The sequence below is a fragment of the Numida meleagris genome, chromosome 1 (genome assembly GCF_002078875.1).
Source record: "Numida meleagris isolate 19003 breed g44 Domestic line chromosome 1, NumMel1.0, whole genome shotgun sequence".
Lineage (NCBI taxonomy): Eukaryota > Metazoa > Chordata > Aves > Galliformes > Numididae > Numida > Numida meleagris.
In genome coordinates this window covers 174,510,940-174,537,439 of record NC_034409.1, presented here as the reverse complement: position 1 = coordinate 174,537,439, position 26,500 = coordinate 174,510,940, and the positions used below count along the sequence as shown (strand labels likewise).

The following is a 26,500-nucleotide window of genomic DNA, read 5'->3' as shown; positions in this document are numbered from 1 at the left end:
TTGAACTGCCTGAACTGGACCTCTGCAGCATCAGAAGGCACCTTCTCTGAAGCATTTCTCTAACCAAAGAAAGAGGTGGGTCAGAAGGGAACAAGACCCTTTACAGTCAGAAGGAGTAAGACTCTGTGAAACGGTCACTGTTCTTAAGACTAAATACACAACGAAGAATATCAGAAAACACGCGTAAATGTAGATGGAAAAGACATACAAGGAGCATGGTTTTACACCACGAAATGATGTTTATATTTCAGTTCCTCAAGCCCTGGGAGAAGACTCAGTGACTATCTCTATGCTAAAATGATCTCTTGCTGATGTGCACCACTGAGGAGCTGAAGAAGATAGCAGTAAATGACACCAAGATCATTTGTACCTTTAATCCAATCTAAAGGTGGAATTCAACATTTTTGCCCTAAAAATAAAAATGTTGTTGTATAATCATCCAATATGTTATTGACAGTTGCTTATTTTCAGTGACTTAAGGAGACAGGAAGAAGTACAGGTTAGCCTTTGATGTCTGTGGTTCCAACAGTAAAGAACAGGAGAGTTCTTTGAGAATAATTTTAATCTAATCAATTTAGCCCAGCTGGTACAACATTACAGCAATAAAAAGATTTCATTGTACAAAGCAAAAAAAGAAATCGATGAATGAGCAAATGCATAAAAAAGAAGAGGAGCGATCCTTTGAGTGGCAGGAGGTAACTTGCCAGCTCTAAGTCCTCCTTTTCACCTCATCTGCTTGTCTGTGGTCCTTTGTACCAGCGCTAAGAGGTTTAAAGCTCTACTAAATATACTAATTAAATTTTATCCTGTATTAGCAAATGTGGAAGCAATGCTACAAAATGCAAGGGTAGAAATCACAACTGGATCTGACGTGAAAAGACATCATCAGATCGTCACAGAGTGTTGTTTTGTAAAGGAGTACATCCATAAGCTGCTGAAATCCTTCGCACAGCATGAAAAGAAATCTCTGTGGTTCAATCTAAAAGCTAATACTTTAAGATACTAAAGCTCCCTCAAAAGTAAACAGGACTAGCAAATACAGTGCAAGTATTTAAAGCAGGAAGCATCTTTTTAGAAAAGGAAAGCAGGCAGAATATTCTCAAATATTGCACGAAGGGAACCACAGCGAATAATGAGGTTACACAACCCTTACAAAGGCTGATGAAAGATTTGGGAAAGATAAGGGTGGTGACTGATCCTCCTTCCCACCACTCAGCTCAGGAAAGGCCTTCATGTCTTGCACTGCCATCACACTTCCATACCAGACCTCATTTTCATGTGTCGTTCAGCTCCCAAATGTATGCTTTTCTGGGAAGATGAAGGCAGGAGCTCCTTTCTGGGCAGCAGCCCATAGGTCCAGACCTGTGTCAACCACAGTCATCTCTGTTAATAATTCTATGTTTTAAATTAGACAAACCTGTACTATGTAGATTTGTAAAGGTATAATGTGATAGATATTGTTCTGTTATCCTTCAGAAAAATATTCTAAATACAAAATACATTGTCAACAGCTGAGAAGCAGTAATTGCAGTGTTACCCAGCAACTCTTATACTTCTTCAAATTATCACCTAATTTGGATTTCTGTTATGCGAAAAGCAGGGTACATGAGAAAGTCCAAATCTAGGTATAGACAAATCCCAGCTGGAAACCCCAGTATGACTCAGACACCCCAGCATGACTGATGTGCAACACAGCCACCTAGATCCATGTAGGTTCATAAGCTGAAGCTTAAACTCAGTGCATATGCCATGCTCCAGCCAAACACTCTCCAAGTGCCAATGCTCTGCCCCTGGATACCTTCTGAAGGGCTGGTTTTGGGTAAGCACACCACGGTTTAGACTCCGAATGCGAGGCTGCAAATGGCACTGCTGAACTACAGCTCCCTGCCTACCAACTGCAGTCAGGCTGCAAGGTAGACACAACCCCAGCCACTGGACTGAGCAATCTGCTTAACTGGGGCTGTTTCACCTGAATGGTTTACAGTGAGGATACCTGGAGCTTGGTAACGTGCTAAACCCTAGGCTGAAATCTTCCCATTCCCCATGAGACAGCATTACACGGCTCACTGCTCAGCATCCTGCTTACTTCAGCAGTTCTGCAGAGCTCCCGAGGGTTTTGCCCTTATTAGCAAGCAGTAAGGCCGAGCAAGAGGACATGAGCACGGCGATCAGGCTGTGTGAAGCTGAGTGGCTTCTCCTCCACATCATCTCTAGTCTGGTTCTGCGGGCTAACAGCCACGCGATGCTGGAGGACTTCCTGCAGCTCAGCATCACCCAAAAGCAATCCCACACACGCTCTCCAAGGTGCTCAACGTGCTTCAAAAGCACATTGCCTATTCAATAAAAAGTGCAGAAAGCGCAGAGCGCTGCACCCCAGCTCCCCGCAGACGCTGTACCGAGCACAGAAACTCGGCCTCTACGACACCTGCCTACAGGGCACGGGTAACGTCACCGAGGCTACCGTCCGCCCAGCCCGGCCCCGGCGCTCCGGGACAGGCTGCGGGGCCCTGAGGGCGCCGGGGGCACGGCGGCGGCACTGCGGGGCGGCTCCGGGCCCCCCGAGAGGCCCCGGCGGGGTCTGCCGAGGCGGGGGGAGGCGGGAGCGAGGACAGGGCCGGGCGGCGCGGCCGCGGAGGTGCGTTGTCCCGGCCCCCCGCGCTCCTTCCTCCGCCGCGCCGCCTCCGCCCCCGCCGCGCCCGCCCGCGCCGCCGCGCCGCCGCGCCTCGCCCTCTCCTCACCGGCCGAGGAGTGGATCTTGGAGGATTTCCGCTGCAGGGACATCCTCAGCGCCGTGTCGAGGCCGGCCCTGGTCGGCATGCTGAGGCCGGGGCGGCCGGCTCGGGGCTGCGGCGGCGGCGGGCGGGCATGGGCCACCCTTCACGCAGACGCCGCGCCGGCACCGCCGAGGCCTGCTGCGGGGGCGGGCGAGGCGCTAAGCCCTGCCGGGCGCGGCTCCCGCCGGGGGGCAGCGCGGGCGGCCTGCCGCCTCCTTCCCTCTGGGACGGGGCCGGAGGACAGCGCTCCCTGTGCGGGGTGCCCGCCCTTTCCCGCCCGGCCCCGGGCAGCGGAGGAGGCCCCGGCCCTCCTCGGCGGGCACCGCGGGCCTCGCAGCCGCGGGCGCCTACCGGGCTTCTCCGCTAGCGGCCGCGGGTCCGACCGCCTCCTCAGCGCAGCCTACGGAAATAACGGCGCTCTCCTGGCGCGGGGCGGCTGCGGGGCGCGGAGCTGTGCGGCGTGCCCGCTGTGTAGGTCGTGAGGAGGCAGCCCGGTTCCCTACTGCCTTACATCGCAGCCAGCCATCTGCCTGCGGGCGGAGTGCTACTCCTCCGGCACTGAGCGCCTCGCAGCTGAGCTCATCCAGAATGAGCGATGTGTACAACACAGTAAAGTAGGCCTGTTATTTTCCTGAAGTTGTCTATCTGAAACGAATATGACAGAGCACTGGAACAGGCTGTCCACTGAGGTAGTGGAGTCCACTTCTCTGTAGATACTCAAGATCGGTTTGGACTCCTTCCTGTGCAACCTGCCATAGGGAACCTGCTTTAGAGGGGATTGGACTCGATCTCCAGAAGTCCCTTCCAACCCCTGCTGTTCTGTGATACCACATTTCTGCATCCTAACAAGGCCCAGTTGGGATCTAGATCCCCAAGCAAACTCCTTTGTCCCAGTTACAAGGACATCCTTCACTGCTGGCAGCCTCTTCATGAAACATGTCATTTCTTTTCAACTTAAAACATCTGGTAAATGAAAGATAAAAAAAGAAATAGAGGAAAGATTAATCAATATACCACTTAACCTTATCAGTGCATCACCCTTCTCTTTCTGTGCAACATTTGCAATAAAGAGTTTGCCCACTGAGGACAGACAAAGAAGGAAAGAAATTATAGAACAAAAATAGAATGATAGAACCATAGAATGGCTCAGGTTGGAAGAGACCTTAAAAATCATCAAGTTCCATCTCCCTGCCAGGAACAGGGGCACCACTTAGCAGACCAGATTGTCCAGGGCCCATCCAACTTGGCCTCAAACACCTCCAGGGATGGAGGATCAACATTTTTGGGCAGCCAGTGCTTTACTGCCCTCTGAGTGAAGAATTTTTTCCTACCATCTAACTTGAACTTCCCCTCTTTTACTTTAAAGCCATTCCTCCTCATCCTAACACTAATAAACCAAATCAACTAAAAAGAGTCTCTCAATCTTTATTGACACTGGTCTCAATCAAGCACAGCCAGCAATGGTTGCCACACCTGAAGAGGTTGCCTTCTCTGCTAGGGTTGCCTTCCGTATGAGTACCCTACAGTTAGGCTGTTTGAAGAGAGGGAGAAGCTCATCAGAAATGAGGAGATACTGAGTTTTGGAAAGATCAGCAGCATAAGAAACAGTCTCCAGTACTGTGAAAGTCTGTGAAAAAAAAAAAATGGCCTTAAATCATTATCCAAACCACTCTACCATATGGAGATGGCTAGAGTACAAGATGGGAAATTTTGGTGCTGTTTCAAAGATCATAAATAATGCCAAGCCTCCAAACCTTGATGTATTTCAGCATCCTCAGGTACAACAATAGAAAATGATACTTTCCAGCTAAGACTTCACAGGAAGCTGCCAATACAAATGTAGTTTACAAATGATGTTGGGCTTCATAGCTGCAGAGAAATATGGAACTGCACTGCTTTATGCTAACTGCACCGGATGGACTCCACTTCTCTGGAGACGCTTGCTTTGAGCCGAGGCTGCTGTAGAACTTCTGCCCTGAGAAAAACTTCTGCTCTTGTGGATTTTATTGCTCTGGGGGATGGCTGGGCAAGCAGCTTTTGAGAATGTAATCATCTGGTAGAAGCAATGCTGAATGCTGGCTTTTCTGCTTGTCTTTACCTCCATGTGCTATGGAAGTTTTCTTCATGAATATGGTTTTATCTACCAGCTTACACTATTGCCTCTCCACAGGTTATTTTCTGTTATGGTTGGTGTTTTTGCACCAGGAGGAATTGCCTGTTGCCTAATCAGTTCAGATGGTGTTAGCTAGTAGACAAAAGTGAAGGTTGCTTTGGGTTTGAGCTGTTAGATCGAAATCAAGGAAAGTGCTCAAAAAATGATCAACAAAGAATGGCAGCTCCTGGTTTTGTGTTTACTTTTTCTTCACAAATTAACTGTCAGGTAAATTATGTTTGCAGTACTCTAAAAATACTGCCAACTGCAAGCTGTCAGCACTGCAAGATATTCTCTGGTAGCTAAGTAGCAGCTAACCTGCATTCTTCCTTTTCATGCACAGTGCTTACTTTCACCTGTGTCCTTCTCAGTGTTCTCACTGCTCCAACTAACATGCAAACTTGACTCTTCATACTCCTCAAAGAGGTTTAATTAATCAGCCCACATTTATTTCAACAAGCCTGAGTTGTATCCCTGTGGAAGACAGATCTCCAAGCATTAGTTGCCGGGAATTTAATGGCACAGAAGAAAAAAAAACATATTTGCCTTTGCATGGCCTGTAAGCATTGGAGGATCTGCCTACAGTATCTCTCTCTGCAGATGCTTGATGTAATCATACATTGCAGTTAAATGGGGAGTAAAAGGGAGAAAGAATACTGTGAAGGTATCTTGTGAGGAAGCAAGGTGTACCAGGTTCTCTCAGTAACTGAGACGGAAACTGAGTCCTGTTCAGAGGACTGCAGGGTAGGGCCCAGAGGAAAGGTAATTTGCTGTCCTGAGGTGAACTTGAGGTGGTTTTTCTCCTGCAAGCTCATAGTCACTAGTAACAAGTAAGAGGTTAGCCCTGAGTTGGGAGAAAAGAAATATATTGTTAAACTGTGCAGGCCTCACCTTTGTCATTTTGTTCTGCAATGCCTGGCTTTGTCATGCTGCTGATGCACACTATATTGTATATTGTGGGTCCGTGAGTCATGACAGTATGATTCCCTAAGGTCTTTCATAATGGCTCCATGGTCTGAGTGATGTGATGAAAACTAGAAAGGAGCTGATGATCTTCAAATTACAATGTGCTTACTCTTCTAGTATTTATAGCAATGTACTTTCAAATATTTCACTATGCATAATTATTTCAATGTAATAAATAAAGCAAAGGCAGGAAGAATGGTTTTGTGGTTAATGTGCCAGACTGGGAGACAGGATATCTTGATTCTATTTCTAACAGTGCCAGATACTGTCTGGGACCTTGGAGAGGCTGCGAAGCCCAAATTTCCAGAAGATGTATCCTTTGCTCCAATTACTAATGTTATACAGTGCTTGGTTATGAAAAAAAAAAAAAAAAAAGCAGCAGCAGCAGAAAAAAAAAAGAAACATCTTATATAGAATTTCTCAGTAGTGCAACAGAAAACTTAGCTGTCTAATCAATGAATTGTTAGGTGAGAGTTTATTACAGAAAATAAAGGAAAAAAAAAGAAAGAAGAGAATGCTATTACAAAAAAAAAAGGTAACAGTTCATTTCTTATGTAGACATACTCTTCCTATCTATTCCTCTTTTGATGTTGTGCTCACCCTTCAGCCATCCCTCTGAGATTTGAGGCTGACAGTGCTAGTCTCCCTAGAACAGCAGGTGACATTGCTGTCTTCTCAACAAGTGCTTAGTTGAAAAAAGTGTGATGTGGTGTGGTTTCTTCTTCCTCCTTTTCTTCCTTCTGTTTGGGTTGAGGCTCATCCTGGGGCTATTTTAATGTTTTCTAACAGACTTCTACATCTTGCTCTTTCTTCATTTGTCTACAGTTCTGCATTACATCCTATTTTCCTATATGCAATGGTATTTATGCATGTTATGTACTTGATCTTTGTTTTTTTTGTTATCCTTAAACCCAGTTTTACCCAGGTCCCAAGTCTACACTTCACTAGCTGACCTCTGGAGAGCTGTTCATAGCCCTTGGTTGTGTAGTGCCAAGGCTCTTCCCCCCCCCCCCTTTTTTTTTTTCTATGTTCTGTGTGTGTGATCCTATGCCTCCCCTACATGGTCCTGTGTCCCCTCTCTCAGTGAAGTCTGCAGTCATCCCATGCATCATTATGGTAAGTCATAAATGTCTTATTCTGCATAGAATGACATTATTCTATACATAGAATAACTCCTTGTCACTATCCATATAACAGATTGTATCAACAACAAAGTTAAGCAAACGATGGATGCAGCCACCTCCTCATAGGGGTACTGCTGTTACAACCAAAGAATGTAAAAACAAAGCCTCACACTGGTCAAGAACAGTTCAAACAAAGCAAGCTTCAGCCCTGAGGCCTTACAAGCTCAGTACACAGTTTGTGGTTTGTACCAGTAATGGTATTGTTCATTTACAGGATTACAGTAATTTCATGAAAGTTCTGCCCATTTTATTCATCTGTATTTAAAAAAAAAAAAAAAAAAAACACAACCATACTGCCTCGGTCTAAAACCAAATCTTTGTGCTGGGTTAAATTTTTGTGCTTTTTACATGCATAGGATCAAAACTAGCATGATAGAAACTATATGCTGAAATATTTGAGCAGTATCTGTTATTCATCACAATTTTGACAAGGTCATAAAGCCAGCACCTGCCTTTTCTAAATTCTTAGGGAAAGCTACTTCAGATCCAGAAAATTTGCGTAGCATCACTGAGCTTGTGAAAAAATTATGAAATCATTTATGGATCTCCTTTGCAGAACCACTGCATCTCTACAGAGAGGTAGGGGACATGACAAAAGATATGGAACTCCAGGGCAGCAGGAAGATATTTTATGACCAGGTATTAACATATGCATGGCCCTCAAGTAACCTCCCAAACAATCTGGCAGTCTTCTGTACTTTCTAGTGCAGAAGCAACCTCATTCAAAAATACACTGCTCTTGCAGTTTCACATAGCCCAGAGATTTAACTGGAAAATGGAAAGAACTGTGGTGAACTGCACATGTAATAAAGGCAGGGTTGGGGGGTGGAGGAGGGCAGGAAGAGTAAGCCATTAACTATCAGTGCAGTGATGGAAAAATAGAAGGACAAAGATTTGGAAATGTAGTTCTCTTTCATGTTTCAAGTCCCATTCAAAGCTAAATGAATGCTATATATATACATATATGTTTGTTTTTTTTTTCCAGTGAATTCAACAATGGAAAATAATCATCTCCAGGCACATCAAGGCTTTCCAGATGACTTCTGAATAATGACATTTATAAGTAAAATTACAGTGAGTAGAATAATCATGCTGGAAAATGAAATTCATACTCATTCTGTAGAAGATCTGCGATTTGCCTGAAAATTTCTGGAAAACTGAAAAATACCGAGCCCTTTCTATATTAGCACTTAATAAACAGTGCAACTAAATAATGGAAAAAATGTAGGTTTTTTTCTCATTCGTTAAAGACTAACTACTTATTAAAACAACTTTTGGGGCTTTTTCATATTTACATGTAAATTATGAAAACAAACACCTGTGTTATTCTTTTGTCAGAACAATTCCAGGTTTGTATGCACATTCAAAATACAGTAAGCTAAATCAGAGCAAGTCATTTTATTCTATGATAATAGTGTCCACAGGAGGAATTCATCAGGCTGGCAATAGATGGAAAGTTGCGTGTAGAACAATCATTACAAATATTTTGCACAGAAGGGATATATGATACAGTAGACTATGGAGATTTCCCCAGTTTATATTGATCCAAACTAGTAATGAAAAAAAAAAAGTTATGTTAAGCAAAGAATAATACTGGAGAAATGAAAGGCTTAAGGAATACAAGTTTAAGATATGTTTCATAATGTGGATAGTAGGTGTATTTTTATTATTTCACTCTCCTCTTTGTCCCACAGATAGGTTGCTAGCTAACTTTAGTCCAACATTCTCCTGCTTTATGATCAATGAGACTGGTGCCTGGAGAACCCAAGACACGCAGGTAAGAGTGCCGTACTGATTTGGTGGCAGCTGCTTTGTAGTACTACAAACAAATGCAGAGAAGCAAAAGTTGGCCTCGATCAGACGTGATCAGAATGACTGAAACATGTATGAGAAACGACACACTTGTTAAGATGAAGCCACATTCTGCAGTAAGTATGTAAATGTTCCAAAATACGTTTTGAACCAGCTACTGTAGACAGAGCTATCATTTGGTGGAAAATAGAGTTCAATATGTAGTATATCTGTATGATTTATGTAAATATTTGCATTCAAGAAAAAACGTTATCTATAACATGCAGTAAGTAAAAAATAATTTTAAAACTGTGGAAACGTGGACTAAGCCGGGAGCTGCACCGCGGCTCTGTGTGCTGGGTGCTGCCGTGCAGCACCACGGACAGCTCCCACAGCCAGCCCAGCTGCTCCCGCCTCTACTCCCAGCTTGCGGTCAGGGCCAGCGCAGCAGGAGAGGAAGCTTTTGGTCCCAGCCCTCTGTTTTTCTCCCTCCCTCCCAGAAAACAACGCTTGTCGTCGGGCGCCCTCTTCTGCTGGGCGGTACGGCCTCAGCTTGGCAGAGATGCTTCCGCAGCTAAGTTTTTACTTAGCATGCTTCAGTCAGTGTATTTGCTGGGTTTTCATGTCTCTGTAATTGCACTACTCTCAAGGACATCAATCTCATGACCTGCTTCCATACACTGAGGCAGGAAAGGAGCCATAACTTAATGTCAAAGGACAGAGCACAGTACGGACAAAAGGGAATGCTGTGAACCAAGTGACCGAGAGCAGCTGGGTGGGCGGAAACATTGTCAAAGGTGGAGAGGAGAGGAAGAGAGGAGAGCAGAGAAGAGTAGAAGTAGGGACTACATTTTACATGCCTTTTGCTGAAATAAGCTTAAACTTATTACTTCAATCTTGCACTGAACATAAACTTTTAAGAAAAACAAACTAAGCAAATGAAATTTAAGTAGTCTAAAAAGAAGATATCTCAGCTGTCATGATACTAGGGACAATGCCCAGCTACAGTGCCTATACAGTGAAGAAGCCCACCAGAAAGACCTGAATCTAGATATCTAGTAATTCTAGCTTTATCATTACATTGTCATATTCTTTTTCCTTATGCTTACATGTGTTTTTCCTGCACAATTTAATCTATGCATGTATATTGTAGAAACACAGAATGGTTGGGTTGGAAGGGAACTTAGAACCCCTCTAGTTCCAATCCTGCTGGCATAGGCAGCGACACCTCCCGTTCAATCAGGTTGCCCAAAGCCTCATACAATCTGGCCTTGAGCACCTCCAGGAAGGGGGCATATACATGCATATTTGGGCACATATATGCATGTCTGTATATATACAGACAGGCAGATCCTACAGTGTTAGGCAGGTTGTAATGTGTTTCTTTATTCTCATCATAGGGATACAAAGTTAACTGCTACACATAAGAACATTAATTATACACCATGTTCATACATATACTGGCATTTCTATTCTTTCAGAACAGGAATAACTGTTATTTATATGTACACTTTTAACACAATGAATAGAATAAACTGCATGCAAATGTTGAGCTCAATGTAGCTCAAAGCTGTGTGAACTATAAAAATAGCTTACAGGCTGTGTAAGATATGTGCAGATGTTCAGCACAGTAGAACTAATGCTGCATAAGGAAATATATTTTAATGGAACTGTGATGACTTAAGATGAAGACTTAATACTAAGATGAGACAGAAAGGCCCAGCGTAGTATACAAGAGCTTTTTGTGGGAGTAAGTGATATACCTGTCCCACTTATCTCAGGATGAGAATCCCAACTGTGTATTACAAATGCCTGAAGTTAAGCCTTTTTAAAGGACTTCTTAAAATAACGGGATGAAATGATCCCACATTTTAGCTGTTCAACCTGCAGAAAAAATTCAAAGCTGTGTTTCTATTGTCTTGTTTGGTATATGTTTCAGTTTCACACCTCAGGCAATTTACATTACATAGAAGATAAATTTAGTGGTGGTATAAACACCTTCTGGAATAAGCATGAATACGAAGCAGCAACTTGCACTGAGTTAGCATGTTGGTGAACCTGTGCTGGGTCTTATTTTAACTGGTTAAAGTCCAGTGAAAGCCCAGGAGAAGAAAGAAAATAGGGGAAATTTTGCTTTGAGGTAGCATGTGCCTCCAAGTGGTGGGTTCAACCCACTCCTACTGCAAACTGGAGTGGGCTGATGGACAACTGCAGGATGCCTGCAGTACTCATCTTTAGCGGATGGCTCCTGCACACAGGCCAAAACCAGATTAGCTGCACAGCATCCAAGGAGAGCAAAGGACACATTTCATTTTAAAGACATATCTTTTGAGTGGTGCACTGAGTGCCCATTTCTTTTGTTGCGTATGCTGTTCTGATCAAAGCTAGATATGCACAGCTGCATAGTTATAACCACATTATGTGACTGGATAACATAACACAGAGCTTTCTGCCATTTGCTCCCTTTCTCCCTTAATATCCTGTATTCAGCTTTCAGCCTGAAAACCCAGGCTGCACTGGTGTATGATCAGGAGGAGAGTCAGGTCTCATAGCCTCTTCAGGAACAGGTAAATCCTACAGACTCAACCAACTTATTGTCAGTGCCTTTTCTTAGTGATCCCTGTTGAAAGAAATAATCCTTCATTTTGATGGGATGTGCCCCAGGGTACTGAAAAAACTGGCAAGAATACTTTGTATCATTTGTGAAATGATAATGTAGAAATATCCTGGGTAGTACTTTGTGGAAATAGTCTGCTCCTAAGATGAAAGAATTAAAAAAAAAAAAAAAAAAAAAAAAAAAAAAAAAAAAAAAAAAGATGGAAAGAGTCTGAGGAACAGGAAGAAATGAAAACACTTCTGCCTAGATTGCAGTTATTTTGTAACACAGGAATCCATTTCTAGTTTTTTTTTTATTATTAAAGGAGAGACTATTAGAGAGGCCTACACGGCCATAATAGCAGCTAGGAAGTCACTGATAACATCATACATGTAAGAAATGGAAAAAAAAAAACTATTAATTTAGCCTCAGAGTTCTCTATACCTTTTCCAAGGTCTTTCCCAATGCAGCTCTCTGGGTCATTTTCAGCATGAAGACTCTCTAGACATGTTCTTGATTCGTGCTGCCACTTGACGTCGATTTAGTATTTCAGTTGAAACTTTTTTTTGAAACTTCTGCCCATGCTTTCCAATTTATTTCCATATAAACAAAATTTGTTTTCTTAATGTCACCAATAAAAGTCGCTTAACATCTTACTCCTTCCAGAGGTAAAGCTAGCCCAACGCCAATAGCTGTGTACTTGAAGCAGATTTCCAATAAGAAATGTCTGTTAGATATAATCCAAAGACAGCTTAGAAGACATTTCCTATAGTGTCAGAATAAAAAGCTGTTCATCTTTAACACTTCTTTATTTTCAGCTTTCTTTCATGCCATAAGATTATGTTTATGTAAGCCATATCCTATTAAATATCCGAATAGAAGACAGTTGGCTGGTGAAATAATGCTCATTTAAAAAAAAAAAAAGAAAGAAAACCTAAGGTAGAGGAGAAGAAAAATTTCTAAGTACAAAGCAGATCCTTCTCCTGCAAACATACTGAAGAAATCACAATAAGAATCATGAATTAACTCATAAGGAATTAAATTCTTCCCTTCAAGGTAGGAATCAAAATGCAGGCAGTAAAAAAGACTGCATTTGAGCACCCTGTTCACTTGACTGTAGTTAACTACAAGGCTTCGAGTCTTTTATATCCAGTAAATGTCAAGTCATTGCTTATTTTATGTAGTCTTCTGTAAGATCTTCCCTGCATGTTAACCTTCGCAGCAAGATGAATCAGCAGTGTGCAAAAAATGTCCAGCCACTCATTTCACAGAACTGGACACAATTACCCTTTAATTGCTATGACAGACACAAAGCATACAGGCTTGCCCTGTTGTTAGCCTACAACCTGATGAATTAGTGCTCTCAGTGCATTTATAAAGGGGATACTTGTAACTTCCAACATCAAGGCACCTTGAATCCCACCCAACAATACCATTCCACAGGCATCAGGTAGCCCTGCATCTAGCACTGTAACAGATGAACACAAACTAGAGCCCCAAAACTGCCATGGAGAACTCCTTTCCTCAGGGAAGTCTTTTAAGAGCTACCGTGACACCCGTTTTTATTGTCCCTAGTTCCTCATTAACCTCCTGCATCCCTATCACACGAACAGGGTGAGGGCCAGGCCACCTGGCACACCTCAGCACCACCAAGTGCTCTCTGGGCCAGCAACTTTCTACTCTAGCAGCCCAGTGGGAAAGGACACGGAGGTTCTGGTGGACAAGAACAAGCCACACAAGCCACTAGTGGGCACTTGGGGCCCAGAAGGCAAACTGTACCCTGGACTGCATCAAAAGAGGGGTGGCCAGAAGGGAGACGGAGGGGATTGTTCCCCTTTGCTCTGCCCTTGCGAGCCCCCTCTGGAGAACTGCACCCAGGCCTGGGGCCCAAAATAAAAGACAATTCTGGAGCTGTTGGAGCAGGTCCACAAGAGGGCCACAAAGATGATCTCACGGCTGGAGCACCTCTCCTATTAAGAAAAGTTGAGGGAACTGGGGTTCTTCAGCCTGGAGAAGTTCCAGGGAGACTTCAGTGCAGTCTTCCAGTACTTGAAGAGCTTATAAACAGGAGAGACAGACCTTTTACACAGACAGAGACGGGTGAAGTGGGAATGGTTTTAAACTAAAAGAGGGATTAGATTAGGTATTAGGAGGAAATTTTTCACTCCGAGTGTGGTGAGGCACAGGCAAAAGCTGCCCTAAGAAGCTGTGGATGCCCCATCCCCGGAGGTGCTCAAGGCCAGCCTGGATGGGGCCCTGGGCAGCTTGAGCTGGTGGGTGACAATCAGCCCATGGCAAGGAGTTGGAATTAGATGATCTCTAAGGTCCCTTCTAACACAAGCCATCTACGATTCTATGATTCCATGATACTGCTGCCCAGGTAAACATGCAATACATGGTAGCGTGTACCTTCCAGTATACATTTTTATAACAAGAGCTAACCTTTCAGAAGTCAACAGGCAGGAACTGGACAAATTACCAAATCATCACATGCTCTTGAAATCACAAGCTGGAGAAGTGCAGAATCTGTCCAACAGGAATCACTCCTGCCTCTGCTGATGCTGAAAATGCTGCAAGAAAAGTCAGTTTGTAGATCTGTGAGTGCATGAAAGTTACACCTTCCTTATTAGACATATCAAGATAGTAAATACAGGAGAATTCAAGTTTTGAGGTTTCTTGTACTGAGTATAGCATTAAGACTGTACAGTCAAACCTGAGAAGGGTTGCTGTTGCACAGAAATAGGGCTGGGAAGTATCCTGCTCCTGCTGCCTAAGAGCAGGCCATAGGAAGCAGAAGGAAACACAATCCTGTGCCTCTCTATGTTCAACAATTACAGAGAGCATTCCTGAAGCAGAGCACAGCAAGGGTAACAAATACAGTTCCACATTAGCCAAGTGATACTTTGAAAAAGGAGAAAAATGTGCTTAATGAATGCTGCTACAAAAAGCTGAGAATTGCACTGGAGAAAGTCTCTTAACTGGAAGGTGAAAGTCAAGTCACTTAAATGAAAACATCCACAGGGAATTGTCAAATACGCTGAATTCTAAGAGGAGAAAGGAATGCTGTGGATCACTGAACAAGTTGCATCTCCTGGTGGGATGGAGGATTGTGACAATTTACAGGAAAAAAGAACCAAACAAATTTGTGGCATTACAGAGTTTGAACACTTGGCTTTCATATTTCTTTTTGGGGAAAAGGACTAAATCAAACTCACAGCAATAGTCAGTTCTAGAGTTACTAACCAGCACTCAGGAAAGAAACTGTGAAGTCTTCTTGCATGCTTTCTTAAGATATCAGCTCAGTGTTGAGCAGCAATTAAAACCAAAACTGGAATATCAGGAATTATTCAGATCACAGAGGGGATAAAAGAAGTTATTGTTCTACCTTCTCATAATGCCTACTGCATCCACATCTTAAACACTGCATGACTATTACATGCTCCCATTAAAAAAGAGCAACAAGAACAGCTACAAATAAAGAATAGCTTCTATGTAGAAAGAGATTTACTAGGACTCTTCTGTTAAAAATAAAAAGTGGCAGAATTAGCAAAATGAATGAGGAAGTGTTATTTACAGTGATGTTGCATTTTACAATACAAGAACTAGGGATCTTAAATAGTAAAAAGCTGAGTATAAAACAACAAACACTTCTCACAAAAGAAACTTTTTAACTCTGTAATCAAATCTCAGTGAAGATCAAGAACACAGATGGATTTAAAACTACTAGGAAATGCATAGGGAATAAATTAACAAAGCTCTTACACACTCATGACTTGGATCAAGAAACCCCCAGGGTACAATAGTACCTGGAGGTGGATGTGGACAGCTGAAGGAATATCACAGCAACACCAGCAACAGAAGCCAATACCCAACTGAACAACGGAGACTTTAATTGCTCCTATCAATACAATTTGCTAGGGAAATTGAGGAACAAATGACATGCCCTTCCAATTAAGTCAAGCATAAATACTTGACAACTCATGTGCAACAAGGCAGGAATATAACGTGGGAGATTTCATCTTCTCTATCCAGTAGCCCATGACTTCAGTGCAAAACTCTAACTGTACATTTGGATATTCCCCAGTGCAGTGACTGCAGCTCAGTTATGGGTAACCTGTCGTCAACTGTATCAGAAATTTTGCTCTTGCCATTACACAACAGAACCCCAACTTAATCAAAGGAAGCACAAGGGACCTCCCTTTACCTTTAGTGCATTAGTGAGCAGTTGAGCAGGATTCCAACTTGATAGTTAAAAAACACTGTATGAAACATATACGTGTGTGATCCAGTAAAAATTTAAGCAAAAATTGACTTTGAAAGGACCTATCAGCAATGCAACAATGAGGCAAAGGCAGGTGTCTACAGCTGCAGCCCTTGAGTGAGGCAGCCTTCAAATACAAAGGAAAACCATAGGAAGACAAGGAAAAAGCAGAAGGCACCTACATATTTAGATACTGTCCACATCAGGAGCTAACAAAAATAACACAAAAACTTAGAAAGGTAGTTCTGGTAATGATGTTTAAATCTCCTAACTTTTTAATATTGCTAAGGAGCCAAGAGAGAGATGTTAATAATGTTTGTAATAGTTAGCAGTCCAAATGACATCAGAAGAGATCATCATCATATCCTGAAACTCATTTAAACCTCTTTAAAACAATTATTACAACTACTTTCAGGAATAAAAAAAGAAGCATCCCAAATTTGTGGAACTTTTGACACAAGCTTTTCATGTGCAAACTTGGAAAAGACACCCAATAGCTTAACACAGGATTGTATCATTTCCCTTCCAGGTTCGCATAACCAAGTCCTGTCAAGCAGCCCATAGTCAGAAAAAGTCAGAATTTATTCAGTAAGTACTTTCAACTACTCAAGATATATGCCTGTGTGTTTCATGATTCCGCCCTTCCCTACAGATGAGATATACATTCCTCAGAAAAAGATGAGCTTTTCTAACATTCAGCATACTTCCACAAGCCTTAAGAGTGCTTTGTCTCGATTTTTTTTTAATCTACCGCAGTAGCTAACACATACAGTGGAAACACAAGTACACAGCTGGGGGAAATGAAAAGGAAAAAGACTGAGAATGAACATTAGGTCTTCTTACCAATGTACAGGATACAGCTCAAAAGTAATCCACACAAAGCCTCGGTTATTTACTTCGCAACTTTATTTCTTTATAAGTTACTGGTATAAAGTTTAATATCTAATTATACAGTAATCTGGGGACTTCAAGGGAAGCTTATTTTGTCTTTTTTTAGTGTCTTTTGCCATTTGGTCCTCAGACATGTTTTAAGAGGACTAATAACATATGTACCTTAAAATTCTGTACAAAAACACTTCAAGCCTTTGTTTTTCTGAGTAGGATGCACAAAACATGCATATTGTAGACAATATAATGCTTAAGGAATTATTTCCCTCCTTAAACTAAGGCAGTTAAAAAAAAACATGAATATTGAGTAATTTGGAAAAGTAAAAAGGCTTCCTCAACGCTCATTTACTCTTTGAGCAAATATGTTCATTAAGACACACACTCTTGGAATTGTCATCAACGTGACTGCTGTCTGTACTGAAAAGACAGCGATTGTCAAAGACAGCTTTTAATTATGTACATTTTATATCACTAACCCATCCACTTCTGAACATGAACTTGTCAGCATTAAGCATTGTGTAAAACCACATGCAAAAAATTGCCATAACAATTTTAAATAGAACCAAATTGGCAAGTTTTTGGAAAGGATATTTGAATGTTAAAAAAAATATACTGTATATTAAAATGAGCACTTCAAGTAACTTAAATATCTTTAGCAAACATATCCAGCACGGGACTCTCTGTAAAAGAAATTGTTCTTAGAACAAAAAGCTAATGAATGGCTATTTAGACACTAATTTTTCAACACAGTGGTAGGTCTGTGTGAAACAATTTGTAATCTAAATAAAGTGAGTCCATTACACTGTTAAAAAAACCATACAATAAGCAGGACCGATTAACTATTGCATTTCTCTATTTACAAAAGTGCTTAGCATAACAAAATTACCTAAAAAAATATAAACTTTACCGATATCATTTGGTTCTATGTGTACTCCTAGATCTGCACTTGGAGAAAAATAGTTATTTACATTGCTAGATTTAGACAAGTTTCCTATTATTTTTAAAGAAATCTAACAAAACTCCCCAGACAAATGGACCCCTATGCAAGTCAATTCATTTGATCTGGCTCATCATAAACAGAGCAGAAGTAGATCCTTGAATACTGAGCAGTACAAATGATTCTAGCCATTGTCTGTGGCATTAGACCCCAATACAGGCTGCCGACAAATCGGGCAAGTGGAATTCTCAGAAAGCCAGCGATCTATACAATGAATATGAAACTCATGCATACAAGGTAACTGCCTTAGCTTATTTCCTGTTACATATTCATTAATGCAAACACTACATGTTTTACTTATTTCCTCTTCAGTGTGAATATCCCCATAATTCCGTGTAGAAAGATTGTCAATCTGCTCTTTGGTTAAACCTCTTAAACGTTCGTCTTCATCGTCTTCGTTCAGCAGGAAGAAGTGGGCGAGCCGGAGGATGGGCAGAGTTCCATTTTCCACTAGGTTGTTAGCATCTTGAGACTGTCTGCTATCCTGGTTTTCATTACTGCGACCATAGTGTTGTATATCATCACTCCGCCCATTTCTTTCACTGTCGTTTTCTACTACATGCCCATTCCTAGAAGTAACCTCACTTGGATCACTGCTATCATTTACTGAACTTGAGTTGTTCCGCTCTGTCTGTACGTCTGGTAAGTGATGAGCACCTCTTTGCATTTCTGAGTTAGATTCAGTTTCCATTAAAGAACTCAGTTCTCCAAAACCTGTCATAATTTGTCTAAGGATTGACCGAAGAGCCACTGATGAAGGCTCACCAAGCCCAGTTTCTGAAATCCGACGAAGAGGTATCCGTATAGTGCTAACATAGGTTCGAATACCCGCACGTTCTGATCGCGAGATCGTCCGCCGAAATCCCCCACTGTCACTTTCAAAAGTAACCGTGTTTTCTGCCATTCCTACTCTAGAACGAGTTCTACTAGCAATACTGTCCCGATCTCTGTTTTCTCCAGGACGAATTCGTCTCACTTGAAGATCTAGTGTAATTGTTGGATGCCTTCTAACAGCAGCTACTGGCCTACTAGATTCCTCTTCTTCTGAAGTTAATCCCGAGGATGGGGCTGCAGTGGAAAGCTGAGGTGTCTGAGTGTTATTTCTTGCTTGTTCTTCAGCAGGCTGCTGAGGAAGCTGCGCTGAATGTCTTCTACCTCTACTCGCTTGCTGCGTACTTCTATCCTGCCTCTGCCCGTGTTCCTCAGAATATGCAGTCTCGCCCTGCCTTCGCAGTGGAGAGCGGCTTCGACTACTCAAAGTAGACCTCAACCGCAGAATTTCCAGTCTTTGGTTTGTATTTACCCGAACGCTAGTTCTAGATCTACCTCTTGTGACTCTTGTAGAAGTACCTCTTCCTGGCATTTCTCTTTGTTCACCAGCAGTTGTAGTATGTGTAGTATTTGTTTGGTGAAGGCCTGTCAATTCCCTCGTTCTACTCCTGAGCCTCCCTGAGACTGGATGAGAGGCTGCTTCAGAGCTCTGCACCGCAGAACTTCTTAAAGACCTGGTCCTTGCAGCCCTTGAGCTTGCAGCCTCATTGTTTGCTTCTCTTGACATCCTGCTCCTTGTTCGTGTGGTTACTGGACTGACAGCTCTTTGATGTCTTCTTTCTAAGTACATTCTGCTACGATCTATACCCACATACTCTTCACCAGCGGTTTCAAAATTGTTATGCTCATGATTAATGTTGATTTCAAGACTAAATCGAAATTCCCCACTGTTTGGATTTGTTCGACTCACAGCTCTCCAAGTCTGGTTCCCACTCTGACCACTGCGAGTGGCATTTCCTGTGCGACGAAATGTGTTCAGCCACTCAAGCAACGAATCACCATTTGAGTTTTCTCCAAGAACATCAGAATCTGAGAGAAACAAAGAATTGCAAGCGTTCATACAACTGCATCCTTAGCACACTGTGATGCATTCCAAATCCTCTATGCTTGCTGAGCTCTGACTTCCTAAGTGTCACAGTAGCAGGATAGCTACCTCTCTGTGATAATGCAATTTTGCTGAAAATAAGCTGTATATAGAAATGTCAGCAAAACTGGTAAGTTCAAGCTGGAATTTTGGTCTTACCAGCAGGCACAGAGAAATTAATATATCCACACAGCCTCTTCTGAGGAAGCACTCAGAGACGGCCCAAAGGTAGTTCAATCATCCAATATCCATCTCTCACTTACGCTACTGATTTGAGTGTAACTTTGTCAACTAATTTTGATAAAGTGAGAAAAACTAAGACAGATTTTATCCATTTAGAAAATGAACTGGAATTGGCCAAATGACTAAGCCAGTACTGGTGAGGAAGTGATGAGCATAAATAGTACCAACCTCACTATTACAACAAACAGAAATAAGACAACAAAACCAGAAGAGAGGTTAACTGTTTACCAGCTAACTTTTTTCCTGCTCTAACTTCTCTAATGTATAATATCTTTTAAGAATTAAAAGAATATTTTTTTTGTGCTCCTAGATTCACTGGCAAAGGGAAAAACAGAAGAGTAGAAACTAATTTGTGGCTCCTATTAAAAATCTTTCATAAGAATTTAAGTTTGTTTTGTACCATTAGGAAATCTCTTACTTGGAGAACATTTCACAGAGGCAGAGTGGAAAAAAGACTTGAAATGGCCAGCACTGAAACTGGTCAGCACTTCTCTTAAATATCTGTATGTACTCTGTATGCATATGAAGGAAGAATGTTTACCTCCAGCAGTTCTACCTTCACCTTCTCTGTTTTCCAAATCAGTCTGTGATGCCAGACGCTCCTTAGCCCCTTCCAAACGTTGCTGCAACTCTTCTGCTGTTATTTCCCCTGAAATAGTTTACATTTTGATGATACCGTTAGATGAGACACTGTTATCGGCTCAACATAGAAAATATTGTTATTTCTGCATGGCTATCTTGAAGGAAAACCTTAAGAAAGGAGGTAAAATTAATTAAATTTAAAAGCAAATTGCACTTAGTGTGAAACTGGAAGACAAGTAAATAGATAACACGAAGTAGTTACTAGGGATGGGAGGTGTGTGAATGCTGAATGTGCATCAAGTGCATGCTAACTTTCAACAGCCAGAAGCCCAAGATAGTGTCATAGACAGATACCATAGAATCACAGAACAGCTTGGGTTGGAAGGGACCTCAAGGATCCCCTGACACAGACAGGGCTGCCAGCCGCTAGATCAAGGACTATATCAGGTTGCCTGGGGCCCATCCAACCTGGTCTTAAACACCTCCAGGGACAGGGCATCCACCAACTCTCAGGGCAACCCATTCCAGCACCTCACCACTCTCTCTGTAAAAAACTTGCCCCTGACATCCAATCTAAATCTCCCCTCCTTTAGTTTAAAACCATTCCCTCTTGTCCTATCACTATCTACCCATGTAAAAAGTTGATTTCCCTCATGTTTATAAACTCCCTTTAAATACTGGAAGGTTGCAATGAGGTCTCCCCACAGCCTTCTCTTTTCCAGGTTGAACAAGTCCAGTTCCTTCACCTTTCTTCACAGGACAGGTGCTCCAGCCCTCTGATCATCTTCATAGCCCTCCTCTGGACCCTCTCCAAAAGCTCCACATCTTTCCTATGTTGGGGGCTCCAGACTTGGACACAGTACTCCAGATGGGGCCTCACAAGGGCAGAATAGAGGGGGACAATCACCTCCCTTGCCCTGCTGTCCGTCTCTCTTCTGATGGAACCCAGGATACTATTGGCCTTCCAGGCTGCAAGCGCACACTGCTGACTCATGTTAAGTTTTTCATCAACCAGGACCCCTAAGTCCATCTCTGCAGAGCTACTCTCAAGGAATCCTTCTCTCTGTCTGTATACATACCTGGGATTACCTGGACCCAAGTGCAAAACCTTGCACTTGGCTTTGTTGAACCTCTCTAGGTTCACAAGGTTCACACCTTTTGAGTTCATCAAGGTCCCAGGCTCCCTCAGCCTGCCTCATCACCTCTGTGGTTCTCCTCTGGACTATCTCCAAAAGCTCCACATCCCTCCTGTGCTGGGGCCCCAGCCCTGGACTCCAAATGGGGCCTCACGAGGGCAGAGTAGAGAGGGACAATCACCTCCCTCTTCCTGCTGACCACCCCTCTTTTGATGGAGCTGAGGATACCATTGGCCTTCTGAGCTGAAAGTGCTCATGGCTGGCTCATGTTCAGTTTTTCATCTACCAGGACCCCCAGGTCCTTCTCAGTAGGGCTGCTCTCAAGGATTTCTTCTCCCAGTCTGTATATGTATCGGGGATTACTCTGACCGAAGTGCAGAACCTTCTACTTGCTTTGCTGAATCTCATCATGTTCACATGGGTCCACCTTTTGAATTTGTCGAGGTCCCTCTGGATGGCATCCCTTCCTTCTGCTGTGTCAACTCCACCACTCACCTTGGTGTCATCAGCAAACCTGCTGAGAGTGCACTTAATCCCATCATCTATGTCACTGATAAAGAAGTTAAAGAGAACTGGTCCCAAGGTAGACCCCTGGGGAACACCACTGGTTACTGGCCTCTGCCTGGACACAGAGCCATCGACCACAAACCTCTGGCTACGACCATCCAAGCAATTCCATATCGACCAAATCGTCCGCCCTTCAAATTCATATCTCTCCAATTTAGAGATAAGGATGTGGTGGGGGACAATGTCAAAGCATCATAGAATCACAGAATTAGCTAGGTTGGAAAAGACCTACAAGATCATCCAGTCCAACCATCCACCTACCACCAATAACCCCACTAAACCACGTCTCTCAACGCTATATCTAAACGTTTCTTGAACACCTCCAGGGACGGTGACTCAACCACCTCCCTGGGCAGCCCGTTCCAGCACCTGACCACTCTTTCAGAAAAGTAGTATTTCCTAGTGTCCAGCCTAAATCTCCCCTGGCGCAACTTGAGGCCATTCCCCCTCGTCCTGTCGCTAGTTACAAGAGAGAAGAGGCTCACTACAACCTCCCTTCAGGTAGTTATAGAGAGCGATAAGGTCTCCCCTGAGCCTCCTCTTCTCCAGACTGAACAACCCCAGCTCCCTCAGCTGCTCCTCATAAGGCCTGTGCTCCAGACCCCTCACCAGCTTCATCACCCTCCTCTGAACACGCTCCAGGGTCTCAATGTCTTTTTTGCAGTGAGGGGCCCAAAACTGAACACAGTACTTGAGGTGTGGCTTCACCAGTGCTGAGTACAGAGGAACAGCTACTTCCCTACTCCTACTGGCAATGCTGTTCCTGATCCAAGCCAGGATGCCATTGGCCTTCTTGGCCACCTGGGCACACTGCTGGCTCATGCTCAGCCGAGCATCGACCAATTCCCCCAGGTCCGTTTCTTCCACACAATCTTCCAGCCATGACATCAGTTGCCAGATATACCTTAGTACGCCTGTTAATTATTTGGGTTTGGATATTACCAACATACAGATAAGTTGTATTTTTTCCAGCTTCAGCATCTATTTAAGTTAACTTTTATTGACTATCATTAATTTTAAATAGAAATTCACATTTCTACTAAATGTAGAGCCTGACAACAGCTGTGTTACTTCACAATACAACTTTTCTGCTGAAGGTATCCACATCTTACCAGGAGTGCCAAGCAGGTTGTGGTCTCTCATCAATCTGTAGTCTTCTTCATTGAGTTCATTGATGAACTGGTAATAGGCTTCCTCTCTACTGAGGCGCTCCAGCTGTCGTTGTCTCTCGTCTTCACCATAACCACGCTCTCGTGAAGATGCCTGTTCATTGCCATTCCCTGCACGGTGTCGAGAGCGATCCATGATGCCAGGCTGCCTTATACAAAATTGGAAGGTTAGACTGCACAATAATTATAGTAAGAATTTACCTAATTTACGGTTAGAAGTTCCCAGCATTTTCATTTATATTAGTTTATTAATAAATAGCTAAAGGTGATTAAGATGAACCAAACTCTATGTTATTTGCCAGGTCAGTTCACCAGTGTCGTTCATTATGCAAGTATTTTGCTTCTAACTTGCACAAAAATAGCTCTAAGTCCCTTTTTCTCATTGAAAAGACATTGCAGTTGGTAAACAACTTTAAAGCACAATAGCAATGACAGGTTTATTTTTAGCTAAATAAGGATAGCATAGTAAATTAAAGGAATAACAGGAATCTTTTTCGCCTCTCCCAAGTGAAATAAAACAGCAGTGCGTAGTACTTCAGAAGGCAAAATATCACTGAAAACATTGCTCTGTGATTACCCAGCGTAGACTTCCAACAGACACAGTTACTGCTTTGGAGAAGAACACTTGAAACGTTTACCGATAAGCACATTACAGCATTATCTCTGTCTGTACTACCACTCACATAGCACAAAGCCTACAGATACATTTTTGGTGAAATTTATTCTTTTGACATTCTGATATTACTTTTATATTTTCCTTGCTATCTCTAGTCCACGCATTAGCTAACAAAGGAATGCATCTCCCTGTTCTTGGCCATACCTGTTCTTCAATACTCAATTTTAAAGAAGAGAAAGTAGAGTGTCATCTTTTCAATGGGGCTTCATGTTTAACAAAAGCCATCTGTAATACCTGCTGTGGTAGACAACTGACAGAACAGATCACTTCTCTAACAAGATTACCAGGAAGAAGGAATCGCCATACAGCACTACTCTGTTTAATTGTGGAGAAGAAGTTATTGGGTAAATACTTATTTTTGAGGGGTCAGTTCACCAACATGTCAATCTCTTCAAGCGTTAAATGGGGAAACACAGAGCAGCTTTCCCAGCGCACTCCCACTCGGTAATTAGTCTTCACAGAAAAGCTCACGAGCTAACAAGCAGACCAAACCAACTATTAGACATACATTCAATAACGAGCAAATCTTTATCACTGCTGCCAACAGATATGAAGAATCAGGAAATGTATTTGCCAACAGCAGATGCTGGCATACATTTAAATATACCTTGCTTATGTTCTCTGTGGGATCCACTCTGATGCATCCTTGGTCTCCTCATTTTCCACCCCATCTGCTACTTTTCCCCCTTCACCACAGGTGACTGCACTTCCAAACATCCCAATCAATCTTGTCATTCATCCGTCTCCTGCATCCAATGCTGCATTTAGACGCATGTAATACTTCCTTCCTAGCTGTTTAACTCATTTAACTTAAACTACATGAAATCTGAGTATCTCCCCTTTGAGACATTTTCTGTTCCCAAAATGCTTGCAGGGGCTGTTAATTTACTGTCACCCTCTTTGCTCAGCCTCACAATCTGCAGTTAAATGCTGACTTTTGTTTACCACAGCGGCTCCTCTCAGATCAGGTCACTTTTCCTAATACATTTGTAAGCACAGATCTCTCAGCCAGCTCTTCATCTCACTACCCTGCCTTCCTCAAAACAAATGCAATTGCCCTCCCCCCCCCCCCGACTCAACACTTGATTATAGCACTATTACTATCCTGATTGCACCAGCACCTGACTGCTGTCACAAAAACGCTTAATCCATACTGCAGCAAATATTAAGGAAAGTGCCTCTGCCCCTAGATGACTTAATACTTGAGATAAGTAGCACACAGAAGACGACAGATAAAACTCATTTAGTTTCACGTAAGGCTGCTACTGAGATGAAAACCTAACAGTAAACGTTAGCACCCACCCTACAATAACTACGATACGTTAACCGACTTCCTGGCTATATCACCATACTGCTGCAGAGAAACTCACACATAGATTCTTGAGATGAAAAGCCCGTCACACGTAGTCTCCCTCAACCTAAATTTAAACTGTTGTGCGAAAGAGAGATTCTTTACTTTTCCTCCTGCATTCATGCAAAATCTGGAATTCTACCACCCACAAAAACTGAAGGAAATACTGTTTTGTTGACAATGGTACGGTAGGGTGATTACTCACACTGCTTAAGTGACTCACTTAGAAACCATAAGAAGTGTGAAGCCTTTGGCTGTCCCATCTGTTTAATATAACTGCAAGGATGACAGCTACTAGCTATATTTGTTATCAAACACCACCAAAATGGAATACTTTGGCCCTTAAAATATTTCAAGGTGTTGAAAGTTGAAGGATTTTAAGTACTAAGACATAAAAGTGTAAAATCTATTTATGGCTCCGCATTACTCTTCCATTGCAAAGGAACAGGTGCCACATGCCAGCAGCTCATCTGCATTTTCCAGCCCAAGACTAGCTCCTTTCCTTCTTAATTCACACCTATTCTCCAATATTTACAGTCGTTTCTATCTAAGCTGCACATACCGCATGCTTTTAGGCTCTGGCCCCTCTCCATGGCTCCCTACCCCCATTCCATGAGGTATGCGCTTTCCGAAAGCCTACCACCTGACTGCAAGACGACAACTGAGTTTAGATGAGGAAACCTCGCGGACCACGAGACCACTTAAGATTTCCGTCACATCTCGGCCTCCAGGCGAGATGATCTCACCGAACTTGAAGGGAAAAAAAAAAAAAAAAAAAAAAAAAACAGGGAGAGAAACCACCAGACCCTGCGTGAGAAGGGGAGGGGGGAGAAAAGGCAGACAAAGGAAGCGCCGCACGGTGATGAGAACCCCGCGGCCTCCCCGGGTTCCACGGGCAGCGCAGCTCCGCAGCCGACGGCGCGGCCCGGCCCCGCGGCGCTCCCTCCGGCCCGGGCGCCGTGGGAGGCGCGGGGCAGCGCACTCCCGGGCCGGCCCCAGTCAGCGCCCGCAGCCCGCCGCCGGGCCGGGGGAGGCCGGGGGCAGTGATCGACACCTCTCCCGGCCAACCACCTGGCCGGCTGCCGGCCGCCGGCCAATCGCGACAGGGCGAGGTAGGCCGCGCCGTCCCGCCTCTCCTCACGCTCCCCGGCAGGGCCCAGCACTAACCGCCACCGGCCGGATCCGTGCCTCCAGCGCTGCCCGCGCCCCCCGCCGCCCCGGCCGCCGGGGAGCGGCATCACCCGCGGCGCGG

At 43.3% G+C, this 26,500-nt stretch overlaps 2 protein-coding genes across 5 annotated transcripts in view; both read right to left on the bottom strand.

Moving 5' to 3' along the window:
• The window catches only part of ATP8A2 (ATPase phospholipid transporting 8A2), a 325,803-nt gene extending 322,593 nt beyond the window's left edge, over positions 1 to 3,210 (bottom strand). The window contains exon 1 of one of the 2 annotated variants that reach the window (XM_021379136.1): positions 3,126 to 3,210. Coding sequence is in view for 1 of the 2 variants with exons in the window: in XM_021379100.1 (XP_021234775.1) it covers positions 2,739 to 2,817 (79 nt within the window). In the remaining variant the exon portion in view is untranslated. Of the gene's footprint in view, positions 1 to 2,738; positions 2,882 to 3,125 lie in introns of those variants that run through there. The other variant, XM_021379100.1, reaches the window with a different exon arrangement.
• Positions 16,609 to 26,494, bottom strand: RNF6 (ring finger protein 6). Of its 3 annotated transcripts, none has more exons than XM_021379066.1 (4): positions 26,416 to 26,494; positions 23,165 to 23,366; positions 20,309 to 20,416; positions 16,609 to 19,469 (listed from the first exon to the last, which is right to left on the bottom strand). In XM_021379066.1, the coding sequence occupies exons 2-4, from the start codon at positions 23,355 to 23,357 to the stop codon at positions 17,734 to 17,736; spliced, it is 2,037 nt and encodes a 678-aa protein (XP_021234741.1). In that variant the 5' UTR covers positions 23,358 to 23,366; positions 26,416 to 26,494; the 3' UTR covers positions 16,609 to 17,733. The 3 variants fall into 3 exon arrangements, with proteins under 3 accessions (XP_021234741.1, XP_021234724.1, XP_021234733.1); XM_021379049.1 differs by lacking the exon at positions 26,416 to 26,494 and adding an exon at positions 24,505 to 26,031 and having other exon boundaries at positions 23,165 to 23,370; XM_021379058.1 differs by lacking the exon at positions 26,416 to 26,494 and adding an exon at positions 24,505 to 26,031.

Coding starts and splice junctions, on each gene's coding strand:
- RNF6 (XM_021379066.1), bottom strand. CDS start 23,357: ATGGATCGCTCTCGACACCGTGCAGGGAATGGCAATGAACAGGCATCT. Junction 20,417..23,164: donor CAACCTGCTTGGCACTCCTG/GTAAGATGTGGA, acceptor AAACTATTTCAG/GGGAAATAACAGCAGAAGAG. Junction 19,470..20,308: donor TGAAGGTAGAACTGCTGGAG/GTAAACATTCTT, acceptor TGTTTCTCTCAG/ATTCTGATGTTCTTGGAGAA.